Source organism: Erythrolamprus reginae, chromosome Z, assembly GCF_031021105.1.
Source record: "Erythrolamprus reginae isolate rEryReg1 chromosome Z, rEryReg1.hap1, whole genome shotgun sequence".
Classification (NCBI taxonomy): Eukaryota; Metazoa; Chordata; class Lepidosauria; order Squamata; family Dipsadidae; genus Erythrolamprus; species Erythrolamprus reginae.
Genome location: NC_091963.1, coordinates 65,399,447 through 65,423,980, shown reverse-complemented (window position 1 = coordinate 65,423,980; position 24,534 = coordinate 65,399,447). Strand labels below are relative to the sequence as shown.

The window sequence follows — 24,534 nt, the reverse complement described above, 5'->3', positions numbered from 1 at the left end:
CATATCTCAGATTTACAAACGGTGACAGTTACTGGATTCAAACTCAGGACACACTAAAAGTTTTCCCATGAAAATACACATGGATATCTGAGATTTTCAATAGGTGATATAACTTGGAAGGAACATCCATTTAGGCTCTCAGAACAAAACTGTGCAAAAAATAGGTTTATTGAACACAAACTTTAGTCAAACACAAACTATACCCAAACTTTCACCATAAAAATATAACTGACTATATACATACATAACATGCATTTTACAACTGTGAGGGTGGTGGTGGTGGTGGTAGCGAATGCTCTAACCACTCACTCAGGTGGTGGCAGAGCAACGTCCTCTGTGATCCACGCCTGGTTCATTTTAAGAAATGTCAGTATGTCAACGTTGACTGTGGATAGGCAGATCCTTCTGTCAGTGATGACCCCTCCTGCGGTGCTGAACACACTCTGACAGGACGCTTGCCGCAGGGCAGGCCAGCAATTCCATGGCATAGAGGGCAAACTCTGGCCATGTGTTCAATTTTCCTACCCAAAAATTGAAGTTGGTGGAAGCATCGCTAAGAACCATCATGCGCGTGGACAGGTATTCATCCACCATGCGGGTCACGTGATGCCTCCTGCTGTGGGACATCGCATCCGAGGGTGGTGCATCTATGTGGCTGTCGAATAAGGTCTCATGCATATTTGCAACATCTTCCAATGACCACCCCCCTGTGGTGCTGCCAGTGTCCCCGCTGTGTTGCCGACTGCGTCCTACTCCTACTCCGCGTGGCACTACTGGCCAGTCCAATTGCTGTGGGAACTCTTTCAATAGTGCGTCCACGAGCGCACGCTTGTACTCGCGTATTCTGTGCTCCCGCTCGGGGGCTGGTATGAAGGAGGTGATGCTGTCCTTATAACGGGGATCCAGCAGGGCGGCCACCCAGTAACTGGCAGAGTTGAGGATACGGGCTACCCTGGGGTCATTCCGCAGGCATTGGAGCATGTAGTGGCTCATGTGAGCCAGGCTGCCCGGAGTCAAGGTGATGTTTTCAGCAACAGGTCTCTCCTCCTCCTCCTCTTCCTCCTGCTCCCCCCTCCAGCCACGCTCCATTGGTGCCCGTGAGATGCACTGGGGGCCGCCCTGCTTCAAGTCCTCCTCCTCCTCCTGCTCCAAAACTCTACGCTGGCTGGACAGCAGAGTGCCTGGCTGCTGTCAGCACAGCCCCCCACCCTGCGAGACATGGATTTGCTGGGAAAATGGGCCTTCCTCCGCCTGCTCCTCCTGTTCCACCTGCCGCTCTGTTTCTTCATGTCGCACATCCTGCATGGCCTGAAAAGTTTTTTCCAGTAGGCAAGCCATGGGGATGGTAGCAATGACGACAGAATTGTCAGCGCTGACCATATTAGTCACATACTGGAAGCCATTCAAAATGGAACAAATGTCCCTCATGGAGGCCCACTCATTGGGGTAAAGTGCTGTGGGTCTGCACTTCTACTTGACCGGGGCTTATGAAAGTGGTAATCCACTATTGCCTGCTGTTCTTCACACACCCTTTTAAGCATATGCAGCATGGAATTCCACCTGGTTGGCAAATCGCAGATGAGGCGGTGGGTGGGAAGGACAAGATTCCTCTGCAGGGAAGATAGGCGAGCAGCAGCAGGGTGGGAACGTCTAAAGTGCGTGCACACCGCACGCACTTTACCCAGCAGCGCCGACATACCCGGATAATTGGTCAGTAACTTCTGCACCACCAGGTTGACCACATGCGCCATGCAAGGGATGTGCGTCAACCCTGCTCGGCCCAAGGCTGCCACAAGGTTCCGCCCATTGTCGCACACCACCTTCCCCGGCTTCAGGTTTAGCAGCAACAACCACTCATCTGTCTGCCTCTGGATGCCGGTCCATAGCTCCTGGGTGGTGTGTGGTCTCTCGCCCAAGAAGATGAGTTTCAGCACCATGTGCTGCCGTTTACCCACGGCCGTTCTGAAGTAGGAGGTTACCGGGCTGCGCTTACTGGATGTGGAGGAAGAAGACGGGGAACAGAGTAGAAGCAGGAGGCAACAGCAGGCACCGACTGATGTCCAGTAATCCTGGGTGGTGGAAGGATATGTGCTGAACTGCTTCCCACCTCATTCCCAGCTGCCACTGCATTCACCCAGTGGGCAGTGAGGGAGATGTACTGGCCCTGGCTACGCTTGCTGTTCCACGTGTCGGTGGTGAGATGGACAAGGGAACTGACAGCATTTTGCAGTGCACACCGAATTTTTTCCACTGTTGGTGCAGGGCAGGGATGGCCTTGCGTGAAAAGTAATAGCGGCAGGGAACGGAGTATTGTGGACAGCCAATTTAACAAATTTCCTGAAACTTGGTGTCTCGACCAGGCGGTAGGCTAGCATTTCAAATGCCAGCAGCTGTGAAATGCTGGCATTTAGGGCCAGGGCTCGTGGGTGGGATAGGCCGAACCTCCGTTTTCTCTCAAAAGTTTGAGGGATGGACAGCTGATGAATGCTTCCCTGGGACGGTGTAGACATGCTTGGTGATGGTGGTGGTGGTGCTGCTGCTGCCGATGCTGCTGCTGCTGCTGGTGGTGCCGGTGCTGCCATTGGTGTTTGTGTTGGTGGTGATCCATCATTGTCCCTTTGGGGACAGAGAGGTAACCTTGTTGTTGGGGGGACGTTGGCAGTGGCCGAGGCAGCCACAGCAGAAGAGGAAGACCCAGGCGTTTGAATACTTTTAAGATATTGTCTCCACTGAAGGTCATGTTTTGAAATAAGGTGCCTGGTCATGCAGCTGGTGCTGAGATTATTAAGATCTCTCCCTCGCTTCAGGGACTGGTGGCAGAGATTGCAAACGACCTTTTTCTTGTCTTCTATTAACTGCTTGAAAAAATGCCACGCTAGTGAGATTCTTTGTGACACATGAGGCATGCTCGGCCCCTGGACACGGTGGGAAGTAGTACCAGCAGACTCAGCGCTGAGGGTTTGCAGCCTTCCCCCTCCGATTCTGCTGGCTGCCTGGGGCTGTGGGACTACCACAGCCTCTTCATCCTCTAAACTCTGTCGGCCTTCAGTCCACGTGGGATCTAGCACCTTGTCATCTTCTTCCACCGACTCCTCCCCGCTAGCCTCCTTCTCAGACTCTACATTGCAGTAATCTGCAGGAGCGGGGATCTGGGTCTCATCATCATCGATCGTGGTCTTCCCCGATTATGCCATGGACACCTCCTCTTTCTCCGGCAGAAGCTCCTGGCTATCCGGAAGCCCAAGGTCTGCAAATGGCATCCCAGTTGCAAGTTTCAGAGAACAGCATTAAAGACTCCGCTGCTTCTGGGTGAGACGGCTTTGCTGCTTTGGAGAGGGGGGGTGATGACTCAGGCAGTGAACACGCAGATGTGGTGGAGTGTGTAGAAGGCAATAACAAGGAAAAAGTAGCGCTGCATGCCATGTCATCTCCAACTTCTTCTTACATCAAACCCAGGCGCCTGCTTGCACCAGAGGAAGGGGTAGGACACGCAGATGTTACATGCCCTCTACCTGCCCCTGCAGCACCAGCTCCATCACCAGCAGCAGCAGCAGCAGCAGGACCATGTCCCTTTTTCGCGGCTTTCTTCATGTTTGAAGGCCTGCGGTGACACTGGTCCAAGGAACAGATGAAGGTGGAACTAGAATTAGAGAAAAAAATGCCTTGTAAAACTTAAATGCCCAGGCAGCAGTAGAGCCTTTGTATTAGACAGAAAAACATCAAAATCTTTTTCCCCCCCCCAATTTTTTTAATTAATTTTCATAAAATAAACAAACACACATACAAACACTAAACATAAAGTGGGGGTGTATTTCCCCCGCTTCTTTTGAAAGTGTACATTCAAGTACAGAAAAAGAATACATAATTGAATATATGTTAAATGTTAAAAGGTTTAGTAAATTTGAGTTAAAGTTTTACAAATCTTGAATACAATATGAATATTAGGTAAAATTAGTATAGAATAGTCATAAAAAAAAACCTTTAATATAATCTTAATTACTATAGTAAAATGCCATATTCATCAAACAAAACATTTAAACTAATTTCAACTATTATACATATATAGACCAAAGTTCTTAATATGTTACTTATACGTGTACCTATAGATAAACTACTATGTCATAATCATCAAAAAATGCATTTAAGCTAGTATTGATATTGTTATCACCTAAGTAAAAACAAATACAAAAAGTTAACTAGAAATAAGTGTGTATATCTTATTTTTTCTTATCTATCCATTTATAAACATTGTTCCATGTTTCATAAAATTTAGTATCTTCTTGATCATTTAATCTTCTTGTCATCATGTCCATTTCAGCGCAATCTAGTATTTTAGCTATAACCTCTTCTTCCTTAGGGATTTCCTCCCCTTTCCAATTTTGCGCATATATTATTCTAGCCGCAGTTAATATGTGTATAATTAAGTAAAGAATTTCTTTCTTATAGGTCTGATTGGTAACTCCTAATAAGTAAAATTCCGGGGTATTATCTATATCTTGCTTTATTATTTCTTTTAATATTTTCTCAATCATCTTCCAATATATTTTAGCTTTACCACATGTCCACCATTGATGGTAATAGGTTCCTATATCCTTCTTACATTTCCAGCATAATGGGGATGTTTTGGGAAACATTTTTGCTATCCTATTTGGTGGGAGATGCCATCTGTAGAACATTTTGATTTGGTTTTCTTTTAATGAAACTGATTTGGTCATTTTCCAGTTATTAATCCACACTTTCTCCCATGTATCTATGTCTATTTCCTTACCAATATTTCTACACCATCTTATCATAGTATCTTTTAAAGTCAACTCTATATTTTTATGAGCGATAAGAAATTTATATATTTTTCCTATCATTTTTATTGAATTAATAGTAATTAAATTGCTTAAAAGATTCTTACTTTTATTAAAAATATAAAGAGTTTTATCCTTCTGGTATCTAGATCGAATCTGAGCATAATGCCACCAGTCTATTATTATCCCTTCTTCTTGTAATTTAATCCTAGATTTTAGCTTCATCTGGTCATTTAATAATTCTTTATACAGTGGAACCCCGACATAAGAGCTGCTCTACTTAAGAGCAACTCGAGATAAGAGCTGGGAGGGGAGAGATATTTTTGTTCTACTTACAAGCCCAAATTCGAGATACAAGCGCCAAGGAGCTGTCTCCTGAAGCCAAACGCTAACTTCCGCGTTCGGCTTCAGGAGACAGCTGCGAAGCGGCGCACGTGTTTTAAAAGGTTGCAGCCGGCCTGGGGGGCTCGGGGGGGTGCTTGCAGCTTTCTTTCTTGCTCTTTTTCTTTCTCTCTTTTACCTTCCCTTCCTCTATTTCTTCTTTTCTTTCTCCTTCCCACCTTCTTCCCTCCCTCCCTCCCTTCACTCATTCCTCTCTTACTCTCCCCTTTCATAAGTTTCCTTGCTTCCTTCCTCTGTTCCTGTCCCTTCCCCCTTTCTTTCTTTCTTTCTTTCTTGCTCTTTTTCTTTCTCTCTTTTACCTTCCCTTCCTCTATTTCTTCTTTTCTTTCTCCTTCCCACCTTCTTCCCTCCCTCCCTCCCTTCACTCATTCCTCTCTTACTCTCCCCTTTCATAAGTTTCCTTGCTTCCTTCCTCTGTTCCTGTCCCTTCCCTCTTTCCTTCCTTCCCACCCTCCGTCCATTCATTCACCCATTCCTCTCTTGATCGCTTAAAGCCGGTCCCTGGTGCAAAAAGGGTTGGGGACCTCTGTCCTACAGGATTGGGTGGCAGAGAAGTTGAACATATGTAAATTTAAAAGTTTAAGAAAGTTTACAAGTTAAGTGAAAGAAACTTCATTATTCATTTATATGTACATGTACATTTCTTCATTAAAAACATGTCTTTCTGCATAATTTAGACTAACTTTGTGAGTTTTTTGAGGGCTGGAACCAATTAAAATTATTTACATTAATTCCTATGGGGAAAAGTCGTTCGAGATAAGAGCTGCTCGACTTAAGAGCCCAGGTCCGGAACGAATTAAACTCGTATCTCGAGGTACCACTGTATCTATAAGTTATTTTCTTGTCTTTTATAGACTTTGGATGCGTTATTGCTTCTAGGGGAGCTAGCCATTCTGGGATATTTAAAAAGTGATTTTTCTTTATATCTTTCCAAACTTCTAGTAGATACTTCCTTAATGTATGCCTTTTAAAATATGAATGATTTTTTTCCTTATCGTACCATACAAATGCGTGCCATCCAAGCATAAGATCATGTCCTTCTAAGTTAAGTATTCTTTTGTTCTCTAGAGTTATCCACTCTCTAAGCCATGTTAATGCGGCAGCCTGATAGTATAATTTCCAATTTGGAAGGCCAAATCCTCCTCTTTCTTTGATATCTTCTAAGCAGTTCATTTTTATCCTTGCTTTTTTCCCTTGCCATATGAATTTTTTAACTAGGTTTGTTAAAGTTTAAAAAAAAATTCCCCCTGGATTTATTGGAATTACCTGGAAGAGAAATAAAACCTTGGGTAAAATATTCATCTTAATTGTTGCAATTCTTCCTAAGAATGATATTTTCAGATTATTCCACATTGCTAACTCTTTTTTAATTTCTGTTAATAATTTTGTATAATTATCATTTTTTAATGTTATTGTTTTCGCTGTTAAATTTATTCCTAAGTATTTTACTTTTTTTACAGTCTTTATTCCAGAGATGCTTTCTAGTTTAGTTTCTTGTGTTTTGTTCATATTTTTAGTCAAAAAATGTGTTTTGCTTTTGTTTATCTTTAAACCTGCTACCTTTCCATATTGTTCAATAGCTTGCAATAAAGTAGGAACTGTTATTATCGGTTCTTCAATTATGAACGTTAAGTCATCTGCAAAGGCTTGGACTTTATAAGTTTCATCTCCTACAGTTAAACCTTTTATTTTAGGATCCGCTCTTATTTTAATTAATAGAGTTTCAAGAATCATGATAAATAACAATGGTGATATAGGGCAACCTTGACGAACTCCCTTATTTATATCAAGTGTTGGTAATTGATTGTTGTTCAATATTATGTTAGTTGTTTGTTTTGAATATATAGTATCTATTAAGTTAACAAATTTTGGGCCAAATCTCATTTTATTTAGTTGCATTTTTATGAATATCCAATTGACGTTATCAAAGGCCTTTTGAGCGTCTAGAAACATTAAAGATGCTGTCTTGCCTGGATATTGTTCATAATACTCTAATGTATTTATTACTGTTCTAAGATTGTTTTTAATTTGTCTCCCTGGTAGAAACCCATTTTGGTCTTGGTGTATTATTCCATTTATAACTCTTTTGAGTCTGTCTGCATAAATGGCGATAAATATCTTATAATCTACATTTAGTAATGATATGGGCCTATAGTTTTTAATTTTTTCTGGGTCTGTGCCCTGTTTATGTATTAAAGTTGTCAGTGATTCTGACCAAGATTTAGGAATTTTACCCTCAAGTCTACATAAATTGAAGGTTTCTAACATATGGCTTCTTATTGTTTCATTTTCTATCTTGTACCATTCTGCCGGTATGGCGTCTGGGCCTGTGGCCTTGTTGCTTTTCTGTTTTTTAATTGTTGTTAGGAGTTCTTCCATTGTTATTGGTCCATCCATGGTGGCCTGTTGGTCTTCTGTTATTTGTGGTAATTTTGAAGCTTGTAAATAGTTAAAGACTTCATCTTCACTAACATTATCTTTGGCATATAGATCTTTATAAAAATTATACACAATGTCTGCCTTTCCTTCTATATCATATTTTATTGTACCATCTTTGTCTTCTAGTTTTTTAATTAATTTTGATTGGCGCTGTTTTCTAAGTTTATATGCTAACCATCTGCCTGGTTTATTTGCATGTTCAAAGTAGTGTTGCTTTGCTCTTTTAATTTTTTCAGTTATTTGGTTTTGTTTTATAATTCTAATTTTATGCTTAATTACATTTATTTCTGTTTTTAAGTCTCTGTTCTTAATGTGTTGCTGTGATAAAAATTCTAATTGTTTCAATTCATTTACTAATTGTGCATATTTTAATTTATTTTCCTTGTTATATTTTGCAGTATAAGATATTGTTAATCCTCTTATATAAGCTTTAGCTGTATCCCATAAGTTCTGTGGGGTAGTTTCTGAAGTTTTGTTGATTTCAAAAAATATTTTTAATTCCTTTTCGATCCAATCCTTATATTTCTTATCATTCAATATATTTCTATTCATCCGCCAATTATTCTGTTTGTTATTCATTCTCATAAAAACCACTATTGGATTGTGATCGGCCCACGTATTAGCATCTATCTCTACATCCCTTATTTGTTCTGCAACCGTTTTTGGTGCCCATACCATGTCTATTCTTGTCCATATTTTGTGGGGGTTAGAGTAAAAAGTATATTGTCTCTTATGGGGGTATCTTTCCCTCCAAATATCATTTAACAATAATTCCCCTTTCATTTTTTGAAAAGTACTAGGTAGCAAATTCCTTCTTGTCTTTTTGTTTCTTTTCCTTTTATTGTTACCTCCCCCCCCCTGAGTGGTCTAATTGTCTATTCGCGATAGCATTAAAATCACCTATTATTAATACATTTTCAATAGCTAGGTCTATTATTGTTTGATGCAAATTTTTATAAAATGTCATTTGATCTTCATTAGGAGCATAAATAGAGACAACAGCTAAAGGTCTAGGTTCAATATCAACTTGTACAATCAATATTCTACCCTCATTATCCTTAAATATTTGTTTGGAATTTATAGAGTTCTCAACATACATCACTACACCTCTTTTTTTTTTATCTGCTAATGCAGCATACATTTTTCCAATTTTTGGATTCAACAGTAATTTTTGGTTATTTTTTTTAATATGCACTTCTTGTAATATTGTAATTTGAGCATTTTGATTTCTAATTTTAGAAAAAAATTGTTTCCTTTTCCTTGGTTCATTAAGTCCATTAACGTTTACAGAAAAGATTTTTAAATCTTTACTTGTTGTCATTTAATAGGTTTTTTGGTTTCTCGCTGAGGTTGAACTCTTCTGGCACCTTGGTCCTGCTCTATTACCTGAGCAGTAGCCCCCAGATCTTCTTCTTGCTGAGTTGTTAGTTTTTCCCCTGGTTGTTGTTGAACTAGTTGTTGTTCAACCACTTGTTGCTGGTTTGCATGGTCCAGGCGGCTGATGCCACTGTTTTCAAAAAAAGTACATAGCTTGTTCTACATTTTCCAATTTGTATCTTGTGGAGCGCCATGTCAGAGAAAGACCTTGTGGGATAAGCCAACGATAGGTTATATTTTCTTTGATCAGAATTCGGGTTAGAAAGTGGTAATCTCTTCTGCTTTCTCTGACACTTCTTGGAACTTGTTTTAGTATTTTTATTTCAGCTCCTTGATGTTGGAGTTTGGCATTTCTTGACCAGTGAAGTATGTCATCTCGCAGAGCTTTTCTTGTGAATTTAATGTGTATCTCTCTTGGGAGGTTATGACGACGGATGTAGCTATTCGAGATTCTGTATACTTCATCAATTTCTTTCAGTAGCGCTGTGGGATCCTCTTGGAGTATTCCTCCAATAGTTTCAGCCATAGTCATTTTTAAATCTTCATCTTTTTCCTCTTTTATATTCTGAAATCGAAGCCCATACGAAGCTCGTTGCATCTCCAACTGAGTGATTGATTCGTCATATCTTCTGTATCTTGCATCACAGATACATGAAGTTGCCCTGTGTTTGACCCAAAATTAAATTTCAGAGAGCACTAGAGGCTTCAGATTAGATAGAAGAAAGAGATGCAGAGATGGGAATTGGCCCTTGTTTTACCCAAAAATAAATTGACAGAACGCTAGTGGCTTTTTTTATATATAGAAAAAAAGGAAATGCACAGAAAAAATTGAAAGAAAGTGGCCCAGAGGTGGACCCAAAAATATGAGTGCCAGAGGTCAGTAGCAACACAAAAGTGTCCATCTACCCCTTTTTATGTATTTATTTATTTTTTCATTTTTTATGCCACGATTCTCCTTAGAGACTGGGCGGATTTCAACATGTTAGCCATTGCACTTTTTAATTACTAGAATGGCTTGATTTATCACTTCTACATGAACTTTTCAATCCAACCAATTTGCACGTTGGACAAGTCGTCCCCCCCTCTGGATACAGGAAATAGCTTTCGCCCTGGAAGCAGGTGTTGCTTTCCAAGACTAGAAGGACCCCAGAGGGCATGGGAGACATTTTCTTCAGACAAGAACAGGAGCCCCCTCCCTCTCGATACAGGAAATAGCTTTCGCCCTGGAAGCAGGTGTTGCTTTCCAAGACTAGAAGGACCCCAGACCGCACTGGAGACCTTTTCTTCAGACAGGAACAGCAGGCTTGTTCAGATTCAGCAACCTTTTTGGGGGGGACTTACTGAGTGGCAGTCTTGCCGCCCACAAAATAAAAATGAATGAGAAAATAACTCCCAAAATACCTCCAAAGTAATATTGTTATGCCCTAAAATGCATTTGTACACAAAATGCATGAATGGGAAAAAATTGTTTAAAAATTTGAAAGTGGAAGTATAGGATAGAGAAAATAACTCCAAAAATACCCACAAAGTAATATTGTTGTTCCCTAAAATGCATTTGTACACAAAATGAATGAAAGGAAAAAATAGTTTAAAAATTTGAAAGTGGACGTATAGGATAGAGAAAATAACCCCCCAAACCCCCACAAATAATATTGTTGTGCCCTTCCATGCATTTGGACACAAAATGAATGAAAGGAAAAAAGTTTTAAAAATGTAAAAGTGGAGGTGTAGCAGAGAGCAACTGGCCCCCTGCCTCCCCTGCCTCCCCCTGTTTTTTTCTTCTTCAGCCCTGCCCTGCCTGGTTGCTCACCAAAGTTTTCTTGTCTCTTCAACTTGTATGAAGAGTCTTTGAGGTCTCTCTTTCTTTGTAACAGAAACAAAGTGAAAGCTAATCTATTTCTCCCTCTCACTATAAGTAACATACTTTCCCTCGCTAGCTGGTATCTCTGACAATGGGACTGGACAGCAAGGTGCTGCCTTTTATAGAGGCAGGTCAGATGTCCTTGGGGACCAATCCAAGCCATGCATACTGCTGGCCAATCAGTGGTCAGCAGGACACATAGCCAATCCCAGCCTTTCATTTACCTTGATGTCCAGAGACCACATGGCTTCAGATAAAAAGAAGGCTGTCCATTGGTCTGCGACTTCAGCATGTTGCCCGAACCAAACCCGAACTTCGGCACGAATTTTTAAAAAACTTTGGGTTCAGGTTCAGGATACCGAACACCGCAAAATTCAGTACGGACCCGAATTGTGCAAGTTCGGTTCGCCCATCACTAGATATTAGCAAGAAAGGTCACAAGTATAATCAATGCCATGTCGGTGTTGTAATGCCATCTCTGGCTTGAAACCTAACTGAAAAGTTTCAGATCATCGCTTTTGTCAAGGGCAAGACTGCCTTCTTTTTAATAACCTTGCCTACAAAAAGGAAGTTGGAAATAAGACTAGAGCTGATCCACTTTCATTGTCTTCACTGTCTTCTTATATAACACCATAAAACACACATTCATATAACTCAACTTTCACCAATCTTTACTAGTAGCATGTGAGAATGAATTGCAATTTTGTAAAAAGGTCCTTGTACAAATTTGTGCTTATAAAGATCCAAAAGTCATCTTAGAAATAATTTTCATTCCATTTAAATACATTTTTTAAAAAAATAATATGACAATTTGTGTATTGTGGACAATTGTATAAGTTCAAAGGCCCAATCTGACAAAATAAATGAAACAAATTATAGCATTATAATAAATACCAATTCTTCTTTGTATCAATCTCATTTTATATATGCAAAACAAAAACAACAGCATATAAATTTTAATTCCTCTCATGATTAGTTAAGATATATTCTTCTAGCAGAAAAACTTTATCCAGACTTATTGGGACTTGTGTTGCATCTTCAGTAACAGCGTTTAATGAATCTGCAATGTGCAAAGGTAAAAAATAAAGGACTTTCATAATTTTACCTCAGACTCATCTGTTGTTTCTTCATCAGTCACAGACTCCTGAAAACCATATAAGAGGAGAAAGAAATTATAATGTGGAAAAGGTTAATAAATTAACAGCATAATCCAAAACTTTACTCTATTTAATGGAATTCATTCTTCAATGAACTTTTTCAAACTATGCCTTTTTTTGAGGAGCAGGGCCGAGAAAGAGTTATTTAAAATAAAATATAAATACACATCTTAGATCTGTAAAATTGCAATGTTATTCTAGCCAAAGGAAAGTATTTTCGGCATCCCTATACTGTGTGCACAATTACTAGGCAAGTGCGTATTTTGACCATATCATCATTTGTTATGCATATTTTCCAATTTGAAGCTGTATAAACTTGAAAGCTTATTGGATATAAAGTTGATGTTTTTTTGTGTAATGAAGGAGGGTGTGGCCTATGGAAATCAATAGCCTATATCAGGGTGAGCATAATTATTCGGCAGTTTCTTTTCTTCAGACAAAATAGATATTTAAATCTATTGATATCTTGAAAGATATTGGGGTGTGATCACAGAACCATCAAATATTTTGTTGTAAATAGTCAACAAGGTCATAAGAAATGTGTTGAGAAAAAAGATATACATTAATTGCCAAAGATTTAAGAAGAATCAAACATGAAATCAAAATTATATATAAATGTCTGTACACGAATGCTAGAAGCCTTCAAGCAAAAATAGGGGAATTGGAATGCTTGGCGAAAGAAAATAGTATTGATATTATTGGCATAACAGAAACCTGGTGGACAGAAGAAAACCAATGGAACACAAGGATTTCAGGTTATAAACTGTATAGGATGGACAGGAGAGGGGAAAATGTTGGTGGTGTGGCCTTGTACATAAATGAGGAGTTAGAATCTCACGAACTCAAAATTCAAGAAAATTCAAACTCACCCACAGAAACATTGTGGATAAAAATCCCATGACAGGAAACTAATCTGACGTTAGGGATCTGCTATCACTCTCCCAACCAAACCCCAGAGGCAGATTGCTATTTGGAAAATGAATTTAAGGTGGCCTCAAAAAGAAATAGGGTAGTCATAATGGTGGACTTCAACTATCCCCGAATAGATTGGGTAAATTCTTGTTCTACACATGAAAGAGAGACAAGGCTCCTCGACATGTTAGCATGTCAGTTCCAGGTAAAGTGATGGAAACCATTATTAAAGATAAAATTACTGGGCACATAGAAAAACAGGCATTGCTGAAAGAAAATCAATATGGTTTTTGCAAAGGCAAATCATATCTTACTAACTTGTTAGAATTCTTTGAGGGTGTAAATAAACACACAGATAAAGGGGACCCAGTTGATATTGTATATCTTGACTTTCAAAAGGCTTTTGACAATGTCCCTCACCAAAGGCTCCTAAAAAATCTCTTCAGCCACGGAATTAGAGGACAGGTCTTGTCCTGAATTAGTAACTGGCTAAATTGTAGGAAGCAAAGGGTGGCAATAAATGGACAATTCTCTGGATGGAAAGAAGTAAGAAGTGGTGTACCCCAAGGTTCAGTTTTGGGACCTTTACTTTTTAATTTATTCATTAATGATCTGGATGTAAGTAAATAGTGACAACACTAAATTGTTCCGGGTAGTGAAAAGTGAAACTGATTGTCGGGAGCTCCAGAAGGATCTCTCAAAATTGAGTGAGTGGGCAACAAAGTGGCAAATGCATTTTAACCTAAACCTAAAAGTTATGCACATCGGGGCAAAGAATTCCAATTATACCCACCAACTGATGAGGACAAAACTTTCCGAGACAACCCAAGAAAGGGATCCTGGGGTTTTGGTGGACAGCTCAATGAAGATGTCAATCCAGTGCGCAGCAACAGTAAAAAAAGCAAATTCCATGCTTGGCATGATTAGGAAGGGAACTGAAAATAGGTCAGCAAGCATTTTATTGCCTCTGTACAAATTGATGGTGAGACCACACTTGGAGTACTGCGTACAGTTCTGGACACTGCATCTCAAGAAGGATATAATGGAACTGAAAAAGGGCAACAAGAATGATAAAGGAAATAGAGCACGTCCCTTATGATACCAGGTTACAACGCCTTGGTCTCTTCAGCCTTGAAAGACGGTGTTTAAGGGGTAACTTGACCGAAGTGTATAAAATCATGCATGGGATAGAAAAGGTGGATAGAGAAAAATTCTTTTCTCTATCCACCTTTTCTATCCCATGCATGATTTTATAGTGCCCCCTTGTCCTAGTATTGTGTGATAGAGAAAAATTATTTTCTCTGTCACACAATACTAGGACAAGGGGGCACTCTCTAAAACTCATAGGTAAGAAAGTGAGGACAAATCAAGGGAAATATTTCTTCACCCAGAGGGTCATTGGCTTATGGAATTCACTTCCAGAAGAGGTCGTGACAGCTGTCAGCCTTGATAGCTTCAAGGCAGGATTAGACAGATTCATGGATGCCAAGCATATAGATGGTTATTGAAATGGATGTCCAAGTACTGCCTCTATGTTGGTTGAGGCAGGCAGGATTCCCTTGAATATCACTTGTTGGGGGTCAAGGGAAAGGGAGGGTCTTGCCTTCTCTTTCTGCTCAAGATCCCCAAGGACAATTGGTGGGCCACTGTGTGACACAGAATGCTGGACTCGATGGGCTTTGGCCTGATTCAGCATGGCTCTTCTTATGTTCTTATGTCATGAAGCTACTAGAAATCCAGTATCCTCCAGCGCTATCATATTCCAGAACTGCAACCTAGAATGCCTAGAAGTACAAGGTATTCAGTGCTCAGAGAAATGGCCAAGATAAGGGAGGCTGAAACCTGACCACCACTGAAGAAGACACCTAAGTTGAAATGGGAAAGGTTTTATGGACTGAGGAGATGAGAGTAGGCTTTGGACTCTTACCTGAACGCCTCTTCTCATGCGTATCCGGAGACGTTAGTCACGTGGGTATTGCTCGTCCAATCCCAGAGGCCAAGCCAAGTCTTTAAAATCACAGCCGGATCCTCCCCTTTCCCCTGATTTTGCAAATCCGAAACATGGCTAGAGTTGGCTGACGACTAAGTCTACTCCCGGCCAGGAGAAAAAAGTTATAGAAGGAAGTAAGAAAGACAAATCTGAACGATGTAACTACCATCTCCGGCTACGCATGAGAAGAGGCATTCAAGTAAGAGTCCAACGCCTATGCTTAATACTGGTGCTGGAGCCAGTAGTCACATGGAACATGCCCAATAGTTGTCCCCAAGGGAGGGGAGATTTAAGTGTCATGTTCAATTACCTTTGTAGAACTCTATTGCCAACGGCTGCGTCAGCGGAGGAGAAAAAGTTAATTTTATAGTGTTTGATGAAAGAGTTAGGAGTTAGGGCCATTAGCTGACTGCATATGATATTAGCAGTAAGCCCTTGGCGAAACCCACGCATTAGGAATCTTATGATTTTGGGGATGGGAATGCGGTTTTCTGGAAGCTAACATTACTTTAATGGCATCTGAATCATATCCCTGGGATTCTAGATCCCCCCGTACAACCTTAGCCTTAGCCAGTGTGGGGCGATGACGATGATGTGGGCGCCCTCTTGGATTATCTTCTATATGAGATCTGGAATTATGGGGAATCAGAGGAAATGAGTATAGGAGTCCCGGGGGCCATGGGGACCTCAGGGCGTTGGTCGCCTCTGCTCCCAGTGTTGGGAACTGGGAGAGGAAGTGTGGGAGCTGGGAGCTGACCTCTGTCCCTGTAGGAGACCATACCTGATGGAAATCTGACTGAAGAGGGTCAATAGTAGTTTCCATTCCCCTGGGTTGATCACTGATCAGGATAGCCAATCCGCTTGTCAATTGAGATCCCCAGAGATGTGGTCTGCTGTCAGGGAGAGGAGATGTGTTTCTGCCCATAGGCTCAGGGATCGGTAGAGGCACATCAGGGATCTGGAGCAAGTCCTGCCCTGGTGTTGGATGTGACTATTGTCCGTGAGGATCAGTATATGTAGAACCGCTACCTGGCTGTGTAAAATTGCAATGATAAAATTGCAATGAAGTGCCAAGAAGACCACTTGAAGTTCCAGCCAATTGATGGGATGCTGGCTTTCCGCTTGAGTCCATGTGCCCTGGGCCATCATGCCTTGTCCATGTGCTCCCCAGCCCAAGAGGCTGGCATCTGTGGTGATGATGAGTTGTTATGTTGTCCTGAAGAGGGTTCCCTTGGATAAGGCTGAAGATAGCCACCAAAATAGGGATCTGTTACCTTCAGAGGAACCTGGATGAGGTGCCCTGACCAGCTATCTGCAAAGGTAACAGCAGCCATTGGAGCTCCCTAGTGTGTGGGTGAGCCCACGGTGTAATTCCTATGCATGAGATAATTTTTCCCAGGAGAAATGATAACTGGGATATGGGAGCCTTTCCTGCCTTTTGGATCTGAGCGGCTAAAGTTCTAAAACTAGCCTGCCTATCTGGAGAAAAATAAACCCTGCACTGCCATGTGTTAATTTGGCTTGCCTTCACTCCGACCATCCCACCAGCCCCCCGCAGCCGCCAAAAAATGGGGAGGGAAAGTGGGGGTAATGGAGCGAACAGCCTCCACTTATTGCCCCGCTCAGGCCTGGCACTCCCAGTGAGGGTACACAGCGCAGCCTCTCTCTATCTCTTTTGCCCTCTCTGCTACTCCGCAGCCATGGTAGCAGCACTTGCTGATTCTGCCTACATCCTCTAAGCCTAAATTACTATTATTATTAGTCTTCTCATCATTCCTATCACCGATCTCCCACTTATGACTATGACTGTAACTTGTTGCTTGTATCCTTATGATTTATATTGTTTCTTGATTGCTTATTTGACCCCTATGACAATCATTAAGTGTTGTACCTCATGATTCTTGACAAATGTTTCTTTTTTTATGTATACTGAGAGCATATGCATCAAAGAAAAATTTCTTGTGTGTCCAATCACACTTGGCCAATAAAAGAATTCTATTTCAGCTTCAGGATGTACAGCTTAATGCAATGTTTTTCAACCAGGGTTCTGCCAGAAACCTGACGGCTCCAAAGGGTTCCCCTGAAGAAAAAAGAGGAAGACCCTTCCCTATTCTGACTTCTGTACTGTCTGCCTCTATTCCCTCTATCTGATTGACTCCTGGATCGAGGGATATACTGACCTGAGGAGCGTTGAAATGAGGTATTCTAGACTTCCGGGTGGCAACAGCGCTGCGACGGGAGGCAGGGAACAGAGCTCCGTCGCTGAACCTCCTTTTTCTACCTGAGGTCACGATTTCGCAGTTTGATCGGACTCGGAAGTCTGATCAAAGAACAGAGGGTCTCCCGGAGCCCGAGAGGCAGATCGCCACTGCCTCGAAGGGAAGGGATCACCTCGCAGCTGCAGGAAAGAAGAACCGGACACACAACCAGGTGCCCGGCCATAGCAGCACGACCATGAAGGAGGAAGGGAAAAAAAAATACTTTAAACAGAAGTCAATCGGAATAAAAAGATCATCAGAGGAAAAGAAAAGGTAAAAAAGAAAAAAAAAGAATCCACGGGATAAGTTTTCAAAAAAACTTGAAGGTTAAGGCGAACGAGAGAAGGTATCAGATTTAAAAGCCGGAGCGAGTAGAAATTTACGAACCGGAACTTATATTTTGCTGCAATTTAATATTAAGAACAATAAGAACAAAAAATTAGCATTAATGTTTTAAACTCCAGCGGTCCTATTCTTGGAAAGAGTACTTTTTTACATAAGATCTGAGGGACTAGGAGCTGGATTTAGGCAAGACAGAATTGATGAGATTCGGGGCGGTTATTTTTCTTGTGCACATGATGATGATGCCATTACGGATTTAAAGAGACAGTGTAAAACAGGTTTGTAGTATGGAAGAGAATAGGCGTTGATTGCTTACCTGAACGCCTCTTCTCATACGCTAAGCGGGTATAGCAATCACATGGGTTGCTCGCTGTCCAATCCGCAGAGGACTGAACCTAGTCTTTAAAAAGCCTGCTGGATCCGCCCCTTCCCCAGAATTTGCAAATCCGTAAACTTAGGCTCAAGTGTGGTGGCTCAAATAGTGCTCAATTCTCATGATAGGAAAAAATACAGGTTAAAGGATATAACCAGAGTTAGAATAGAAAAAGGGAGGGAAGTGACTGCTGTACCCGCTCAGCGTATGAGAAGAGGCGTTCAGGTAAGCAATCAACGCCTATTCTCTGTACTGAAGGAGCCGGTCCAGCAGTCACGTGGGACATACCCAATAGATGAGTCCCTAGGGAGGGATAAGTTCGCTATCATGAGAGATAATGGATTGGAGGACTCTTCTGCCAAAGGCAGCATCCGCTGAAGCGTAAGAGTCAATTTTGTAATGCCTTATGAAAGAGTTTGGAGAGACCCAAGTGGCTGCTTTGCAGACTTCTTCCAATGGACCTTGAGTTGCCCATGCGGCAGATGTGGCTGCACTTCTTGTGGAGTGTGCTGTGATACCTCTGGGTATGCTGAGGGAAGCTGACTCATAAGCCTTTGAGATAGTCCCTCATATCCAACGACCTATTACGGTTGAGGATACCTTGGAACCCAGGTATCTGGGATGGTAGGCCACGAATAGGGCTTCTGACCTCCGGATGGGTCTTGTCCATTAGATATAGATTCTCAGCGCTCTGGTGAGATCTAAGGTGTGCCATCTGACCGCAAGCTGATGGTTCTGGTTGGAACAAACTGAAGGCAACACAATGTCCTGGGATCTGTGGAACATGGAATTGACCTTGGGTAGAAAGGTGGGGTCCAGACGCAAGACTATTTTGTCCGTATGGAACTGGCATAGATCCTGCCGAATGGATAGGGCTGCCAATTCTGAGATGTGTCGAGCCGATGTTATCGCCACCAGGAATGCTACCTTGTAAGATAGGTACCTGAAGGACGCTGATCTTAGGGGTTCGTATGGTGCCTGAGTGAGGGAATGGAGAACCCGTGGTAAGTCCCAGGACGGGTATCTGTCAACCCTGGAAGGCCTGAGGTTCGAAATACCTCTTAAAAATTCTTGAATTTACGGGAAAGGGCAGAGTGGTTGTCTGCGAGGTCCTGCTAGGACCGAAGATAGAGTGGCTAGATGATGGCGAATGGTGCTAGTTGAGAGGCCTTGATGGAAACCTTTCATGAGGAAGGCTACAATTCTGTGAATGGGAATGCACAGGGGGGATAGGTCTTCCTGTGCGCACCGTTGGTGAAACCTGGACCATATGTGGTTGTAAATTCTATTGGTGGAGACTCTCCTGGCTTTCAGAATTATTTCTATAGTGTCCAGGTCATAGCCTCGCAGATCTGGGTTGCGCCGGATAATAGCCAAGCAGTGAGGTGGAATCACTCCAGATCTGGATGGTGAGAGGCCCCCTGCTGCAACATATCTTCCAAAATGGGGAGTCGCCAGGGGTCCTGGACGGACAGACATTGTAGGTCCATGAACCAAGGCCGGCGTGGCCAGTGAGGAGCTATCAGTATCACCTGGGCCTTCTCGAGGATGATCTTGTGGATCACATCTGGGAGAATTGGAATTGGAGGGAAAGCATAAAGCAGCCCTCAAGGCCAGGGGACTCTGAGTACATTTATTGCCTCCACTCCTAGGGATGGAAACCTGGAGTAGAATCGAGGGAGTTGAGTGTTGGTCGCGGTCACAAATAGGTCTAGCAATGGGTGACCAAATTTGAGGCAGGTTTGCCGGAACAGAGCCGGATGAAGGCTCCACTCTCCTGGATCCACAGCCAATCTGCCTGCACATTGAGAACTCCCGATATGTGGTCGGCCCACAGGGACTGTAGATGTCTCTCTGCCCAGAGACCCAGTTTCAGGGCTTCCCTCATCAGGGCCTTGGACCTGGTACCCCCTTGTCTGCAAATATGGCTCTTTGTAGCTATATTGTCCGTGAGAATGAATACATGTTGATTGATGATGTGAGGTTTGAATTGTTTGATGGCTAACTACACTGCTCTCAATTCCAGCCAGTTGATAGGTCTGGAAGCCTCCTCCATTGACCACGTGCCCTGGGCTATCAAGCCCTGAGCATGGGCTCCCCAGCCCATTAAGCTGCCATCTGTGGTGATGGTAAATTGATCTGGACAGCTGAAGGGGGATCCCTTGTCCAGAGCGGGGGAAGTCCCCCACGTAAGGGATCTTAGGACTGTGGATGGAACAATGATGAGGCGTGTCGAGTTGCTGTTCCCCGATCTCTGGAACGGTAACAGAAGCCATTGGAGATCTCTGGCGTGAAGACGGGCCCAGGGGATAATGCCAATGCAGGATACCATCTTTCCCAGTGGAGAAGACAGGGTAACGATGGAAGTCCTTCTCTGAGATCGTATTTGGGAAATGAGCTCCTTAATACTGACTTTTCTCTCAGTAGAGAAAAACCTGAGAGAGATCTGAGTTAATGATGGCTCCCAGGTATAGAATAGAAGTAGACGGATGGAGCTGGGTTTTTTTGAGATTAATGGAGAAACCATGATCCTGTAGGATAGACATGGTAATGTTGAGGTCTGAGCAGGTGCCCTCTTTAGAGGCCCCATGAATTAATGTCATCCAAATAGCATAAAATATGAATGGGCGTGGCTCGAATGTGAGCCGCCAGGGCTCCTAGGAACTTAGTAAAGACTCGAGGAGCCGAGGAAAGCCCGAAGGGCATGGCCCTATATTGATAGTGCTTGCCCTGGAAGGCAAAGCATAGAAACTTTCTGTGACCTTTGGCAATGGGAATATGAAGATAGGCTTCCGTGAGATTCAAGGAGACCATAAAGTCCCCAGGATGGATAGCGGCTAAGATGAATGACAAAGAATGCTTCTTGAATTTCCTATATTTAATAAACTAGTTCAAATGTTTAAGGTCCAAGATGGCTCTCCATCCTCCAGAAGTCTTAGGGACCATGAAGAGGATGGAGTAGAAGCCCAGACCTCTTACGGAAAAATGGAACAGGTTGGATAGCCCTGATAGACAACAAATGTTGAATAGCTTCCTCCATTCGGATACGAGATGGGGAAGACCTGGGGGATGGGCATGAGATAAAACATTTAGGAGGTATGGAAATAAACTCCAACTGAAGGCCCCATTCCACAGTAGCTATAACCCAGGAACCAAGCCAAGCGCCCCCCCATGGGAGTGGAATGAAGCTCACCATCTGGGCTTTCTGGAAGCTCTGGTCGAGGAGGAACCTCGTTGTTAACGGGGTCCTCTACCCCTGGGGTTTCTGCCAGCTTGGGAGCGAAAATGAGGGGAATACTGACCTGAGTTTCTTTGGAAAGCGAACGCTTGATCCTGTTGACGATTGGGATGTCGAAAGGGTTGAGTTTTGATAGCCTTCTTGTTGGTGGGCCCCAAAACTTTCTTTTTGTCAGCGGTTTCCATGAGAAAGGGGTCCAGGTCGCCAAATAGGTGATCGCGCTTCAAAGGACACATGGCCAGCTGCCATTTTTGCCTCACTCCCGCCTGCCAAAGGCGCAGCCATAGAAACCTTCTCGCCGTTGTTGAGGCCGCTACTGACCTTGGCTGCAAATCTTGATGATTGCAGGGTAGCATCAGCTACATATTGGGCCACTGCAAAAACATTGTTAAAATCCTGTTGGCCTCGTAGATCATCAGTGGGGATGTGCTGCTGGAGCTGTTGAAGCCATAAAAGCATAGGTCTAGAAAAGAAAGATGCTGCTGCTGCACTCTCCCAGGTGTCCGCGAGGAAACATCTTTTGAGCATTTGCTCTTGGCGTTTGTCTTCGGGTTTCAAAACAACAAACTTGCTTTAATTATATGCAGTAGTTTACTTACATGTAGATACTTAAACCAATCCAGGTTTCCCTGTATCAACACTACAGCTCTAACTCAATAATTAACTCACACTCAAAACTGCTCCAGCCAGCTAACTAACCTTACCACCAACAGTGACAGCCAACAGTTAAGAATCATTGCAATGTTGCTTTGCATTTTATAATGCTCTGGTCCAATCAGATTGCAGTTTAAACTAAGCATTCATTACTGCTTAATATGCTTACATCCTTCTTTTACCTTATATGGTAACATAATGGAATATCACATACGATTGAGCTAATCCTTGACAATTTCATTGACATATAAAGCCTTAAAAATAGTGATAAAGTGGAGGACATTATATGACAATGTCACATCCATTCTATCATTGTTTTGTCTTGTTTATTTTACACAGACATTACTACTACTATTGGTCCATAGTGACATTTTCACTACCAGTTCAGGCACTTGAACCAGCAACCCCATCACCATAGAGGACACTATGGTAATAGCAACAGCCTCATCTCTGTCCCTATTTTAGGGCTTTATACGTCAGCAATGAAATACCACCCCTACTTTTTTAGAGGGGGTGAAACATGCTCTTTCTTAAGAGAACGATTGAGAGAAGTGGAATATTGTTCCAGGAATAAAAGAGCAAGAGCGCAGCCATATTGTATGACATATTATATAACCTAGATAAATTTGTGTCAGCTGTTTCTTTGTTCTCAGAAAAAAAAGGGAAATAATAAGACATTTAATGCTGACATGGACAGGAAAAGATGGACAGGAAAAGATGTGTCGGACAAAGACAAGCTGACTTGAGAAAGGAAGCATTAATTGTTATGTGCAGATGTCAGGGTGTTATATGAAAATGTTAGGGATTTTCCATGCTGGAAATCCACTCAAAAAGATGCCAAAATGTTACATAACATGATCAGACAATTGAGTGAGAAGAGTAAGATCGCTGTTTGCATGAAATGACTAAATGTATTTATATGATGTATTCAGGCCAGAATGTCATTTGATTCAGATTTTTGGCCCCTCCAAGACCTTTTGTAAAAGATATGACTCTTGATATATTTTTCTTCCAATAAATGCTCATATTCATTAGCCTCTTGCTGAATTTTTGAGTTTATTTCTCACAATGATTTAACAGAATTCTCAGGTCTTTTTTTATAAAAGCGGGCTGAAAATGAACACCGGTTCCTATCTGATATATTACTTTTTGATCCTTGGCAGGAGTCGTCACTTGTGGGTATTAACTTACCTCTGTCTGGACACCGAGTGTCAGGCCCAGGGTAAAAATGTTAATTCAAAGGCTGGCCTGACACAGTAAAAGAAAAAAAAATGGTGTTTTTTTTCAAGTGAGTGAATATGCCACGTAGCACACATTCTTTCACGCAGAATCTAAAGTAAACGAACACAGGAAGGAATTAGAAATATCTGCATTGGATTTGATAAGACGGAGTGGCTGTGGGTTTTGCCTCCCAAGGACAATTCCATCTGTCCATCCATTACCCTGGGAGGAGAGTCATTGACCCCCTCAGAGAGGGTCTGCAACTTGGGCATCCTCCTCGATCCATAGCTCACATTAGAGAAACATTTTTCAGCTGTGGTGAGGGGGGCGTTTGTCCAGGTTCGCCTGGTGCACCAGTTGCGGCCCTATCTGGATCGGGAGTCACTGCTCACAGTCACTCATGCCCTCATCACCTCGAGGCTCGACTACTGTAATGCTCTCTACATGGGGCTACCTTTGAAAAGTGTTCGGAAACTTCAGATTGTGCAGAATGCAGCTGCAAGAGCAATCATGGGCTTCCCTAAATATGCCCATGTCACACCAACACTCCACAGTCTGCATTGGTTGCTGATCAGTTTCTGGTCACAATTCAAAGTGTTGGTTATGACCTATAAAGCCCTTCATGGCACTGGGCCAGTTTATCTCAGGGACCGCCTTCAGCTGCACGAATCCCAGCGACCAGTTGGTCCCACAGAGTGGGCCTTCTCCGGGTCCCATCAACTAAACAATGTCGGTTGGTGGGGCCCAGGGGAAGAGCCTTCTCTGTGGCGGCCCCGGCCCTCTGGAACCAACTCCCCCCAGAGATTAGAATAGCCCCCACCCTCCTTGCATTTCGTAAGCTCCTCAAAACCCACCTCTGCCGTCAGGCATGGGGGAACTAAGATAATCTTTCCCCCTAGGTTTCTATAATTTATGTATGGTATGTTTGTATGTATGATTGGTTTTATAACAAGGGTTTTTAGCTGTTTTAGTATTGGATTTTGACATTCTGTCTTTATCACTGTTGTTAGCCGCCCTGAGTCCACTGAGAGGGGCGGCATACAAATCCAATAAATAAATAAATAAATTGTCCTTGTGGGTGTGGGGATGGTAGATGAGCTTTTTGACCTGGATGTAATCTTAAGGGACCTTAAGTTAGAATGAAGCATGTTGAATCTAATTTGGCTCTGTTAATAAATATGACTCTACGCTAAAGAAATAAGACGTGGAAGTTCATTTATTTTCTAAGATGTCTTAATTGTTCACCTGACAATCAATTCCAACTTGCTCTTCTGAGGAATGCAGTGGGAGTATCCAGGAATGTGGAGATAGAAGAGTTTGGAATTTTCTACACAACCGGAATGCTACAGCACGGAAGGTAAAGGGGGAAGAGGAACAGCTTGAATTAACTAAGCCAGAGACAATGTACCAATGTACTTCCACACACACACCCTTGTTGGCTCCCTAAGTGAATTGCGAGATAAAGGCATACTCTATTACATCAAAGGGATTCCTTTGTGGAGGATTTTCAAATC

The 24,534-nt window shown here is 42.4% G+C and overlaps 1 protein-coding gene across 4 annotated transcripts in view; it reads right to left on the bottom strand.

Moving 5' to 3' along the window:
* The window catches only part of VPS41 (VPS41 subunit of HOPS complex), a 496,439-nt gene that overhangs the window by 464,151 nt on the left and 7,754 nt on the right, over window positions 1-24,534 (bottom strand). For all 4 annotated transcript variants that reach the window (XM_070726287.1, XM_070726291.1, XM_070726289.1 and 1 more), the window contains exon 2: window positions 11,981-12,019. In XM_070726287.1, the coding sequence (XP_070582388.1) occupies window positions 11,981-12,019 (39 nt within the window). The remainder of the gene's footprint in view (window positions 1-11,980; window positions 12,020-24,534) is intronic.